Genomic DNA, 13,043 nt, shown 5'->3' with positions numbered 1-13,043 from the left:
ACACCCCCCCCCCCCCCCCCCTCCTCCCTCGCCACCCCTCCCCACCCTCCCTCCCCGCACCACCCGCCCTCCCGCACCACGGCGCAGCGTCACGCGTGCGCTGCCCCTAACCAACTCCCGCAGGGACCGATCGGGTCGGGCACCTGAACTTTTTCTCGCAACTACCCCCCCTCGTACAAAAAACCAAAATAAGGCCCTCTCTCCTCACATCCCAACCTCTGGTCACCATGCGACATAGCATGCGGGTCGGCCTGGTCATGGTAACGGTCATGATATTTACCTGCTTGCTGAGTACCTCCACTTGGGTCGTTGTCTATGCTTCTCATGCTGACGATGACGATTCTCAAGTCATTGCACAGTTGACGGGATCATCATCTTTGGAATACCTCCTCTCGCATCATATACCACATCTTCATGCTGTGGACGATGGTACCACTGCGCCTGTTGAAGATCATGAGCAAGTCGATGATATGACCTACTACTCGACAACCGCCAGCAACGTCTACTCAGTTGCTCCCGCCTCGCAATCGATCCTGCTCACGCCAGTACTAGCAAGCGCAGGCCTGGCAAGTATCCGGCTGCTCCCCACGATGCCACCACCGCCGTCGAGCACCTGATGCAGACGCCGTCGTCTACCTCGGAAACGCACACCACCAGCGTCTTGGCTGCTGGCCTCGCCAATCCAGCCACCTTTCTCGCCTCGTACTGCCCGCAGAGCCACGCGCATGGCTGCACCTCGCAGCTCACGCCGCCGCTTCCGCTCGTCTCGTCGTACCTCGTCCCGATTGTCAACATCCCCTCGGTCTCCTCGCTCATCCTCTCCACAGACCTGCTCCGTGACATCTGGATCGGCAACGTCGCCCACTGGCACCACCCGGCCATCGTCGCCCTCAACCCGGGCTGCGCCGGCTCGCTCCCCAACGCCGCCATCCGCATCATCCGTCACCCGGACCCGGTCGTCGCGGCCGTCTTGGACGTCACACCGCTGTCGCTCCCACTCGTCCCCATGACCTCCGCCGCCGAAATCGCCTTTTCCACCCCAACGCCTTCACCATCATCACCTCGGAGCTTTGGGCCCGCTCCTGGCGCCACGCCTTTACCGTCCCGGCACTCATCCCGAGCACTCGGCACTCCTCAATCGCCGCTGCACCTGTCACAGACCCTGTGCCTCTCACTTACGACACCGTCCGCGACGCCGGGGCCTGGCCGCTCCTCTACCGCGAGTACGCCATCCTCCCGCACTCACGCCGCGCCGTCGTCGACGACTATTGCACCGCCCTCGCCGCCACCGTCGCCCGCTTCGCCTTTCTCCTATCGCTCCAAGACGACGCTCTCGCCATCACAGGCCACGCCCCGCTCCAGGTCGCAGACCTCGACGCAACCCTTCTCGCCCTCAAGCGTGTCGTCTGCAACGCCTCGCCCTCACTCCCTCTCATCGCCATGGCATCGGGCTCTGGGCCCACCCTCGCCGCAGACCTCTACCGTGACCTCAGCGCTCGCTTCGCCGTCCTCACAGACAATCCTATCCGCTACTCGTCGTCGTCCTCGGTCTACCTCGACGTTTTGAGGGTTCAGACTCGCAGCTCTCCGACCTTAACGGCGCCTCAGTCGTCGTCCCCACCTTTGCCTACCCCATCGCTGTCGTCTACAAGCTGCCAACCCTTCCGCCCACGGCCGCACGCCTCATCGTCTCCATCGACCTTGTCGCCGCCATCCTCTCCGGCTCTGTCACAGAGTGGACATCCCCCGAGCTCCTTGCCCTCAACCCCGAGCTCGCCCCCTGGCTCCCGCACAACGCCACACTATGCCTCCACGCCCTCGCTGGGCCCTCGCCCCTCGTCGCCGCCATCGACGCCGCCCTCGCCTCGGCCATCGGATCTACCCCATCCGCCGCAAGCGTCCGTCGCTGCGACATCTGGCACACCTCACACCTTGAGCTCATCGCTGGCCTCACCGCCGCCACAGACACCGGCGGTATCGCCTTTGTTCCGCTCCCGCTCGTCATCAATTCGGGTCTGCCGCTCGCAGCTGTGGTCAACGCCCACAACAACGCTGTCCTCCCCTCGGCAGCAGCAACAGCAGCAGGCATCCGCAACATCTCACACATCACCTCGTCGCCGCCCCCGCAAGTTGTCGTTGACCCTGATGCCGAACTTGCCTACCCGCTCGCTGCGCTCACCTTTCTCTCCACCCCACGATCCTCACAGTCTTCCTGCCGCCAGCGCGCGCTCTTTGCCCACTTTGTCGAATGGATCCTCACCTCGCACATCCCCGCCATGGCCGCAAACGAAGCCGGGCTCGCCGGGCTCCCGCAAGACAACGCCGCCAGCATCCTCGCCATCCTCGCCCAGGCCACATGCGACGGCAAGTCCATTCTGTCCGACTCGATCTTTAACCCGCCGCTGCCCGTGTCACCGCTTCCGCCGTCGTCATCGCTGCTTCTCACTGTTTCCGTGGTCATCATCGCATGCATCATCATCATCGTTATCGCTGCAGTCATCACCACTGCCGTCTGTCTCCGTCGGCGCCGTGATGCACAGGCCCTGATGTTGCCTCGTCTTCGCTCCCCTGCCTGCCCCCGCGCAGACGACTACCTCCTCCGCTCCGCAGACATTAGCCGGCTCAATCTCATCGCCACCTCGGCCCAGGCCACCGTGTACCTCGCCAAGTGGCGCGGCATCCACGTCGCCGTCAAGGAGAACCGCTCTGGCTCCCGCGCCGTGTTAGCCCGCCTCCGCACCCACGCCGCTGCCGTTGTCCCGCTACATCACCCCAACATTCTCAGCGTCCTCGGCGTCCTCCCAAAGCCGCCCAGCCTCGTCCTCGAACATGCTCCGCACGGCTCGCTTCATGCTGTCCTTCACGACTACTCGCTCGATCTCGGTGCAGAGCTCCGCCTCTGGTGGGCCGCTTCCATCGCCGCTGGCCTCGACTACCTCCACACGTCTGGTGGCCTCACTCACGGCTCGCTCTCTTCGTTCAACATCCTCCTCGCCGCCGGCTGGGTCCCCAAAATTGCCGGCCTCTCCGTCGCCCATCAGCCACACTGCGCCTCGCCTCCCTCTTCATCTGTCACCTCGCCGACCTCATCGCTCTCCTCGTACTCGGTTCCCAAGCCCCGCTCGTGGTGCTCGCGTGTGTGCTGCGGCTCGCGCCGCGTCGGCCCCAGCCTGCAGGCATTGAGCTCGGTATGTACTCGAACCAGGCTGTCACTTCGCTTGGCCTGCTCTCGGTCGCTTCTTCAATCTCGACGACATCCAAGGCCTCATCGAATTGGACAAACGTCTTTTGGTCGGCTCCCGAAGTCCTTGCAGGTGGCGCTGACGCCGTCGCGCCCTCCAGCGACATCTATTCGTTCGCCATCGTCCTCTGGGAGCTTCTCACTCGCGACGAGCCCTACCACCCGACTTCAGGCATCGCCGCTCTTGCCCTTGAAGTCGTTCACGGCACCTCACGTCCCGCGCTCGTCAACATCCCGCCGTGGGCTGCAGACCTCGTCCCACTCGTTGCCTCGGCGTGGGACCATCTCCCGCGCGAGCGGCCCTCGGCGGCTGCCCTCGCCAGTACTCTCTGCTCGAGGTTCACTCTAGCCAAGGTCCAGCTTCCGGTCCGCAAGGCCCGCCCCTCAGGCCATGTTTTCGCCGCCACCATCTCGTGTCCGAGCGGCAAGGCCTTGCTGGCGCACGACCCTCTTGAGGCCCGCCGCGCCCTACACGCATTCCATGACATGCTCGCCTCTGCTGTTGCTGCCTCGCGCGCCTCGCTCGTCGACTGGGCCCTTGGCGACGCCCTGGTCGTCTTTGATCTTCCGCGCCAGCTCCTCGACTTTGCCGACGCCTGCTATGATGCCCTCGCCGCCGGTCATGAGGCCGCGCACCCGCCATTCTTTGTCGTCGCCGCTGAGGGTGACATCACTTCGGAGCTCATGCCCGGCACCGCAGCCGCCGACCACCAGTGGGTCTTCCGCGGGCCCGTCGTCTGTGCCATGGCTAGCGTCACTGAAGCCGCCGCCGCTGCAGGCCGAAACTACGGCTTCTTTGTCGACCCAGGCCTCAAGCCAAGCATCAAGGCCGCCCTCAGCTCGGCCTGCCTCTCCGTCCCCCGCCCCACCCTTCGCCTCATTAAGCTCGTCCCAGGCGCCCTCCTCGAGCTGATCTCAGACCGCTGCGACCTCTCATGTCCTGCCCTAGGCACAGTCATGTCAACTTCGCGGGCCGGCGGGCCGTCTGGCTCGTTCTCAATGTCGGCCTCCCCCATGGCGTCGCGGACTCACCTCCATGCCCACACCCGTGGCACCTCGCACTCGCCTTCGGGCACGCCTGTAAGCGCCCTGCTCCCGCCAGCTCCCCGCTGCCCTCCACGTGTCGCCTCGTGGTCCAATGGCCGGCGTGGTCTCATGGCTCACCCGCAGCTTGTTGAGCGGCCGCAAGGCGCTCCGCAGCTCGCCCGTAGAGCCTCCGAGAGCTCAGTTTCTGTTGTCACCGAACTCTGCCCGTCGTCGGCCGGCGCACCCGATGCGCCCGGCGCCGATTCGAATGAGCCCAAGCCCGGTATGCCCGATACCACACAGCTCAAGCCGTCGCCACCATCGTCGCTGTCGTCACCCGACAAGGGCAAAGTCGATGACGAGGACGAGGACAAGGTCAAGCGCAAGGCGTCGCAAGTGCTGCCTGCCACTGACGGCAGCGGCGCCAACCGTCGGCTGCCGATGATACAGCTCGATATAGACCACCCGTCGCTGTCGAAAACAGCACCCAACCTCGAGCTCGCCGGTATGCCGTCCGAGGTGACGCTGCCCCGGCTTCCGACACGGCTCTCACTCCACGAATCGCTGGTGGAAAACCGGCGTTTGGGGAAGAGAACGTCATCGTCGAAGCAACTGTCGCGCTCGCGCTCGCGCCAGCTGTCGCGCTCGCGCTCGGCCTCGCAGTTGCGCATGGCGCTGACGCTGGCGTCACGGCTCAAGTGCGAGCTCGTGCTCTCGGTCCCAGTCATGCGGTCTATGATTATGCGCGGGAGCGAGGCCGGTGCCAGCACCGTGTGTCGCATGCTGGTGAGTAACTACAAGGGCATGCCGGTGGTGATCAAGTCTTTGCTCAGTCAAGGCAGCGTGACTGTTAAGCCGCTTGTGACGCTCGTGACCGAACTGGCGTCGTGGGCGCTGCTCCCTTGCGAGGTCCGCGAGATCTTTGTCGTTCCGGTCGGTGTGTGTGCGACCAAGCCGTTTGTTGGTGTTGTCCTCCCGTTCTACCGTCTCGGCTCACTTGGTTCGGCCATCCGCGACGGACGCCGCTCGGCTGTCTTTGTTAACACTGCGGTCCGCAGCGTAGCACATGGACTGGCAGTCCTCCACAACCACGACATAGTGCACGGCGCGTTACGACCGAACAACGTCATGCTCAAGGCTCCCGATGCGAGTCAAACCGTCTTTGTCGATGGCTGTGGGCTCAATCGTCTGCTCGCCGCCACCGGGCAAGCCCGCGAGGACCCGGGCCTCGCTGGCCTCGCCCCCGAGCTCGCCGACGGAACGGCCACCGAGCCGACGCCCGCCAGTGACATCTTTGCCTTTGGCTGTCTCGTCTACGAGCTGCTGACCGGCAAGCCGGCATTTGGCGCGTCGACTGAGGCCCTGCTCGCCGCACGCGTCATGCCCGACGACATGGACTCCCTGTCTCCGGACATGGCCTCGCTCCTATACGACTGCTGGGCCCGCCAGCCCGCCAGCAGGCTCTCCACCAAGCGGCTCGTCGATCGGATTGTCTCGCTGCCGATTCGTCACTTTACCTTGATTCCGCAAGACGGATCTGGCTCGTCAGACTCGGAATGAAAGCGACCCATAGTAGTCGACCGCGTGGTGGAGCTCAGTGTTGGCGAGCGCGAGCGCGTCGGCGCGGGTGACGGCGGCATCAACATCGAGCTGCAGCGCAGCGATGAGCTCATCCTTGGCCTCGACATGGTGGGTGAGGCTGTCGTACGCGTCGCGCAGAGCCATGAGCTGGTCGTTGGCTGTCGCGAGCTGGCGACGTACCGAGACAAGCTCGCGGCCGTAGCTTCGCGACTGAGCCAGCTCGGCCTCACTCAAAGCCGATGCCGAGAGGCTTGCCTCGAGTGCGGCGATGCGCGAGGCCGAATGGCCAAGGTGCGCCGCTGCCGACGCGTCGAGCATCTGCATGTCGTGTGCGTGGCGCGCCTGGAGCGCCTCGTACTCTGTGCGAAGCTCGGCGTATGCGGCCTGTGTCTCGGCAAGATGAGCGGCAATAGAAGCAGCATGCTGCTCAGTCTCGGCAATGGCGGACGAGGCGTCAGTTGAGAGCTGCTGGCGAGTGAGGGTCAAGTCCTCGTGAGCCGCTGCCAGTTGCCGCCTGGTCGACGTGAGCTCGTCTTCGGCCGCCGCCAGTCGCCGTCGGGTGGATGCGAGTTCATCTTCCGCTTTCGCCAGCTGTCGCCGTGCCGATATGAGCTCGTCCGCGGCAACTGCCAGCTGTTGATCCTTGGCATCGGCTTGGGCCATAGCAGCGGTCAGCGTCAGTGCCTTCTCTTGCATTTCAGCCTCGGCAAGAGCCAGCTTGTGGCGAACCGAGGACAGATCGCCTTCAGCAGCCACCAGCTGTCGATCCTTGGAGGCAATCTCGGTATGGCCTGCAGCCAGAATACTCTGGGTGGAGAAAAGGTCCTCTTCAACTGCCGCTAGCCTTTGCCGTGCCAACGAGAGGTCGTGCTCGGCCGCTGCCAGCTGTCGATCCTTGGCCTCGACCTGGGACTCGGCGGTTGCCAGCGTGCGGCGGGTGGTCGCCAGCTCCGACTCGGCCGCTGCCAGCTGTCGATCCTTGGTCTCGACCTGGGACTCGGCGGTTGCCAGCGTGCGGCGGGTGGTTGCCAGCTCCGACTCGGCCGCTGCCAGCTGTCGATCTTTGGCCTCGACCTGGGACTCGGCGGTCGCCAGCGTGCGGCGGGTGGTTGCCAGCTCCGACTCGGCCGCTGACAGCTGTCGATCCTTGGCCTCGACCTGGGACTCGGCGGTCGCCAGCGTGCGGCGGGTGGTTGCCAGCTCCGACTCGGCCGCTGCCAGCTGTCGATCTTTGGCCTCGACCTGGGACTCGGCAGTCGCCAGCGTGCGGCGGGTGGTTGCCAGCTCCGACTCGGCCGCTGACAGCTGTCGATCCTTGGCCTCGACCTGGGACTCGGCGGTTGTCAGCGTGCGGCGGGTGGACGCCAGCTCCTCTTCGGCCGCTGCCAGTTGGCGATCCTTGGCCTCGACCTGGGACTTGGCGGTCGCAAGCTTGCGAGTCGTGCCTTCTGCCTCGTCATGGGCGTTCTCCAGCTCGCGGCGAGCCTTTGCCAGCGCATCTTCGGCAGCTACAAGCAAACAACTCTTCTCTTCCGCATCCCCACGCGCAGCCTTCGCCTGGCGACGAGCGGCTTCAACGGCATCTTCCATGAGCCTCAGTTCGAGCCTCTTGTCATCTGCATCTCTGCGGGCAGCACTTGTCGCGACGTGAAGATCGTTGTCTGCAGCCTCTAGACGCTGCCGAAGTCGTGCCAGCTCGTTCTTGTGCGCTTCAGCGTCGCCCCGAGCTTGCATCAGCTTCTGCTGCGCATCCTCCAGCTTGCGATGGCTCTCGGTCTTGACTGTAGCCAACTCGTGCCGGAGATTCTCCATGGTACGATCCTTGCTTTCAGCGTCATGACGCGCGAGCTTGAGCTTACGCCGTGCTGCGCCCAACGCGCGCTCGAGTTCGTCGCAGACAGTAGCGTCGCTTGAGCGTGCTACAGCCTCTGTGGCACGAGCAGCATCACGTTCGCGTGCCACCGACTCGAGCTGCATGCGCAAACCACTCAATCGCGACTCGAACGTGCTACTCTCCTCGCGTGCCGCCGCCAAACGCTGCAACACGCTCACATTCTCGGCCTCCACTTCCCTGACGCGCCTGGTGGCAGAGTCAAGTTCGGCTTGGACCGACCGCAGCCTGTGCTCCATATCGAGACGCCCGTCTTCGGCCGCGCGCGCCCGCTGGCGGGTAGACCGTAACTCGTTCTCCAGCTGAGTCGAGCGCGCGCTTGTGTGGACGATCTGCGACTCGAGGTCGCGCACCGTGACATGTAGCCCCTGGTCTTCTTCGGCTCGTGTCCGAGATGCTTGTGCATCAGTCTCGCCGGTGAGCCGCGGAGAAGCACGACTTGCAGCGAGTTCGGCTCGCACTAGTGACAGCTCGGCCTGTAGCACCTGTACGGCCTGGTCGCGGGCATCCAAGTCGCGCAGTTGCAGACCCGCGCCCGGGCCTCGTGCCTGGACATGAAGTGCCTGTCGCGTTTGGCTGGGCTCGCTCTCGAGCGACTCGATCCGTGCCAACGTGTGCGAGCGGTCATCCGGGCGAGCTTCTAGTGTCGATCGCCTGAGCTGGGCCTCCATCGTGTGTATCTGTCGCCGCGAGGAGGCAAGATCCGCCTCCAGCTTGCCGACCTGGACGTGGGCGGCAGCTTCGGCCTCGCTGACTGTCTTGCGTGCAGCCGCCAGTTCGGTCTCCAGTTCCTGCGCACGGCGTCGCCCGGCATCGTCAGCCTCTGCAGTCTGTTGACGTGCAGTTGCGAGGTCAGCTTCCAGCTCGCTCACACGACGAGCCGCAGCCGCATCAGCTTCTGCAGCCTGCCTGCGTGCAGCCGCCAGATCGGTCTCCAGTTCCTGCGCACGGCGTCGCCCGGCATCGTCAGCCTCTGCTGCCGCTTGCGTACAGTTGCAAGGTCAGCCTCTAGCTCGCTCACACGACGAGCCGCAGCCGCATCAGCTTCTGCAGCCTGCCTGCGCATGGTCGCCAGTTCGGTCTCCAGTTCCTGCGCACGGCGTCGCCCGGCACCGTCAGCCTCTGCAGTCTGCTGACGTGCAGCTGCGAGGTCAGCTTCCAGTTGCTGCACGTGGCGGGCAGCGGTAGCTTCCACCTCGGTCGCCTTCTTCTCTGCGGCAGCGAGGTCAGCTTCCAGCTCGCTCACACGACGAGCCGCAGTCGCATCAGCTTCTGCAGCCTGCCTGCGCATGGTCGCCAGTTCGGTCTCCAGTTCCTGCGCACGGCGTCGCCCGGCGTCGTCAGCCTCTGCAGTCTGCTGACGTGCAGTTGCGAGGTCAGCTTCCAGCTCACTCACACGACGAGCCGCAGTCGCATCGGCTTCTGCAGCCTGCTTGCGTGCAGCCGCCAGTTCGGTCTCCAGTTCCTGCGCACGGCGTCGCCCGGCATCGTCAGCCTCTGCAGTCTGTTGACGTGCAGTTGCGAGGTCAGCTTCCAGCTCGCTCACACGACGAGCCGCAGTCGCATCAGCTTCTGCAGCCTGCTTGCGTGCAGCCGCCAGTTCGGTCTCCAGTTCCCGCGCACGGCGTCGCCCGGCGTCGTCAGCCTCTGCAGTCTGTTGACGTGCAGTTGCGAGGTCAGCTTCTAGTAGCTGCACGTGGCGGGCAGCGGTAGCTTCCACCTCGGTTGCCCTCTTCTCTGCGGCAGCGAGGTCAGCTTCCAGCTCGCTCACACGACGAGCCGCAGTCGCATCGGCTTCTGCAGCCTGCTTGCGTGCAGCCGCCAGATCGGTCTCCAGTTCCTGCGCACGGCGTCGCCCGGCATCGTCAGCCACTGCAGTCTGCTGACGTGCAGCTGCGAGGTCAGATTCCAGCTCGCTCACACGACGAGCCGCAGCCACATCAGCTTCTGCAGCCTGCTTGCGTGCAGCCGCCAGATCAGTCTCAAGCTCGCGCGCACGGCGATCCGAAGAGGCCTCAATAGCTGCTACTTGCTTACGCGCAGCTGCGATGTCAGCCTCCGCTTGCTGCGCACGGCGAGCCGCGGTGACTTCCGCCTCTGCAGCTTGCTTGCGCGCAGCAGCAAGGTCGGCCTCAAGGTCCCGAGCCTGCCGAATGGAGGTGGCTTCTGCCTCTACAGCCAGCCTGCGCGCAGCCGCGAGGTCATCCTCCAGCTCGCGCACACGGCAAGCCGCGCTGGCCTCCGCCTCGGCTGCCCGCTTGCGCGCTGCGGCAAGCTCCGACAGCGCTTCGCGCGCACTCTTCTCGGCCGCCGCAGCCCGATCCTGCTCAACAATGAGCTGGGACTCTGCCTCGCAGAGACGACATTCGGCAGTAGCCGTTGCGCTCAGTGCTTCGTCGCGAGCCACCTCCACACTGGCGAGCTTGTCGGCAAGAACGTGGGCCTCTCCAGCTCGCACCAACTGCAGCTCGACTCCCGCGACACGGCTGCGCATCCGCGCCGCCTCAGTCTCGGCCTCCTGGGCTCGCTGCTGCACCAAATCGAGGCTCTGCTCCGCTTCCTCCATCTGAACACGAACATGGCCCATTTCGGCCTCAGCCCGCTTTGTCTCGCGCTCCTGGTGTGCAAGCGCGGCCTGCAGCGTCTTCACCTTGGCCTCTGCTGCATCAGCAACCTCGCGTTGCTCCGCCAGCGCCATGCTGTGCGTGGCAGCAGCCTCCCGCAATCGCTCCAACTCGCTCTTGCTCCGCCGCAGCTCGACTTCGGCATCCGATGCCTGTGCCTGGAGCTCTACCAGCTGCCTTGTTAGCTCGTCGGCGCGGACGACCGCGGTATCACGCTCGGCGGCCGCGTCCAGACCGCCCGACGCCTGTATGGCAGCAAGTTCGTGCTGAAGCTCGTGGACCTCGTGACGCGCCTTGGCAATCGCAGCAGCACTTTGCGCCCGGCTCTCAGTGAGCTCGGCAACTCGCTGCTCAATCTCCTTCTCAGCTGCCTTGGTCGCCCGCTCTGCATCGGCGGCAACATCGCGTGCACTGACCGCGGCTCGCTGGTTGGCATCTGCATTCTCCGTAGCACGCCGAGCCTCTTTCTGAGCTTGGAAACATGCGTCTTCCAGCTGGGCCATGCGTGCGGCTGCGGCCTGTCCATGTTCAGACAGCTCGGTCTCGAGCTCGATGCATCGTGCCTCCAGCTCAGTCACCCTCCCTCCGCTCTCCGCCGCAAGGGACTCCTGCTTGCGCCGAGCACGATCAAGCTCGCGCTGCAGTCGGTTCGCCGCATCATGGGCTTCCGCAGCACGCGAGTGTGACGCCTCCAGCTCTGCGTTGAGCTGAGCAAGCCGCACACTCGCACTGCTTTTGGCGTTGGCAACCTCGCTCTCGAGTCGTGCACAGCGCTCTTCAAGCTCACGAATCTCGTTCTTTGCACCTGCCGTTGTCGACGTCTGCTTGTCGGCAGCAGCATCAAGCCTGCGCTGCAGCTGAGCCGCAGTGCTACGCGCGTCGGCAAGTGCCCGTCGCTCCACCGCAAGGGCAGCTTCCAGCTCAGCTACCTCACCGCAGAGTCGGTGCTCCATCTGGCTCGCACCGGTAGTCGCCTCTGAAAGTCTCGCTTCCAAGAGCTTGACCTGCATCTTGAGATCGCGCATCTCAAGCCGCGCTCCGCTGTCGGCATGTGCCGCAGCGCCGACAAGTTCGCGGATGCGGGCCTCGTAGTCACGCTCTGCTGCGGCCGCTGACTCTGCCAGCTCCGCCCTGGCCGCTACCTCGGCATCCAGTTCGCCCTCTCTGGCTTCTGCTCGCTCTTCTGCCAGTAGACACCGCATCTCGGCGTCCTCGACCCGAAACTCGCAGGCAATGAGCTCTTTCTCGACCTTGGCAAGCTTGGCGGCGCGTGCAGATGACTCGGCGAGCGTCGCCCGCAGCGACTTCAGCTCACTCTTCTGTGCCTCAACCTCGTTCCTCAAAGCAAACACCGATGCTGCACCCAGATCTTCCAACAGTTTCTCGGCATCGGCAGCACGTGCTTCGGCGTCGTTCTGGGCTCGCTGCGCAGCAAAAATGTCGTTCTCGAGCTCGTCAACCATCCGCTGGACCTCGTCAATCTCGACAGCCTCGGCCGCGAGGCTGGCCGTCCGAGCCTCGGCATCAGCAGTCTGTTGGAGCGCAGCCTCGACATCGCCCTCAAGTTGGCGAATCCTTGCCTCAGCCGCAGCTACTGTATGCTCAGCAGCAGTGGTGACCGACGCCATCTCCTCGCGCAGACGCAGCTCCAGTGCGGCCACCTGCCGCTGAACCTCCTCTGCACGACTGGCAGTCTCGGCTTCGCGAGCTTCGGCCTCATCGGCGCGGGCCTCGGCAATCCGTGCTCGCTCCTCGGCCGCCCCGCATCGCTCGCCGGCAGCAACCTCGGCTGCCCTCGCCTCTGTTGCACACGCCTCGAGATCATTGTGTAGGTCTGCGATGCGCTGGCGCATACCATCGATGCCGCCCTCCTCCAGCGCCTCGACGAGCCAGTCCCAATGAGCATCCGTGACCTCACCCAGGACCAGTTCCAACCGCCTCTTCCCCTCAGCAGCTTGCCGAGCAGCTTCTTCAGCAGTTCGAGCTCTCGCCAGGGCCATCTCCAGCTTGCTTGACGTTTCCCGCAACTCTCGCGCCAAAAACGCCATACTCTCTTGTGATCCCATCATGGTCGTTGACCATGCTTCATCCATGTGTGCCATTATTTCATCATCATCCCCATCAGCACCAGCAGCACTAGCATCACCAGCATTCCCTGCCATCATCATGGTCGCTCCGTCGCCCGCCATGTCGCCGTCTCCGCCACGAGGCTCACCACCACCACTATACTCATGACCGTATCTCCGCACAGGTGTAGACACATGCGGTGCAGGTAGGTGTAACTGCTCACAAAGGGTATCCACAGACTGGGAGAGCCCCGCAAGCGCGTCCATTCCCTGCTTCCCCCTTCCTCCTCCCTGTCTACACACTCGCGACGGGTGCCTCTCACTTTGGCCGAGTGCCAGTTGGTCGGGCGGCAGGCCGGCGGGGGGGCGGCGAGCCACGAAACCGCGGACAGCCGGCAGACTTTGGGCGGCGGCGATACGGCGATGGTGGCGGACAATGAAAGAAAGAATTTGAGATATTGCTAAAGTAGTTGCTGCTGGCTTGTGTTGGTATGAGCTTGGTGCTTGGGGTGGATAAGGATGTGATGTGCCATATCAAGGCATACCAGTGCCGGGTCGAGTGGCCGTCCGTCACCCTGGTGGCCGGCAAGCAAGAAGGACGCCGTCGGTGACTT

The 13,043-nt window shown here is 64.5% G+C and overlaps 2 protein-coding genes across 2 annotated transcripts; one reads left to right on the top strand and one right to left on the bottom strand.

Annotated features, from left to right (window-relative positions):
• The first annotated feature begins 55 nt into the window (after nt 1-55).
• On the top strand, nt 56-5,842 carry AMSG_10496 (salt-inducible protein kinase). The gene has a single exon (XM_013898197.1). It carries the CDS (start codon nt 3,191-3,193, stop codon nt 5,825-5,827), a length of 2,637 nt encoding a protein of 878 aa, XP_013753651.1. The 5' UTR covers nt 56-3,190; the 3' UTR covers nt 5,828-5,842.
• AMSG_10495 (uncharacterized protein) lies at nt 5,804-12,696 on the bottom strand (the record flags this gene model as incomplete). The annotated part of the gene is made up of 4 exons (XM_013898196.1): nt 5,804-5,966; nt 6,029-8,562; nt 8,877-12,276; nt 12,667-12,696. The coding sequence occupies 4 exons, from the start codon at nt 12,694-12,696 to the stop codon at nt 5,937-5,939; spliced, it is 5,994 nt and encodes a 1,997-aa protein (XP_013753650.1). The 3' UTR covers nt 5,804-5,936.
• Nucleotides 12,697-13,043: the final 347 nt, after the last annotated feature.

This window comes from Thecamonas trahens, assembly GCF_000142905.1.
Source record: "Thecamonas trahens ATCC 50062 unplaced genomic scaffold supercont1.58, whole genome shotgun sequence".
NCBI lineage: Eukaryota > Apusomonadida > Apusomonadidae > Thecamonas > Thecamonas trahens.
The sequence above is the reverse complement of the archived record's forward strand: the minus strand, read 5'-3'. Positions and strand labels throughout refer to the sequence as shown.

Bases quoted from the DNA above. Each gene is read 5' to 3' on its own strand.
- AMSG_10496 (XM_013898197.1), top strand. From the start codon at position 3,191: ATGTACTCGAACCAGGCTGTCACTTCGCTTGGCCTGCTCTCGGTCGCT.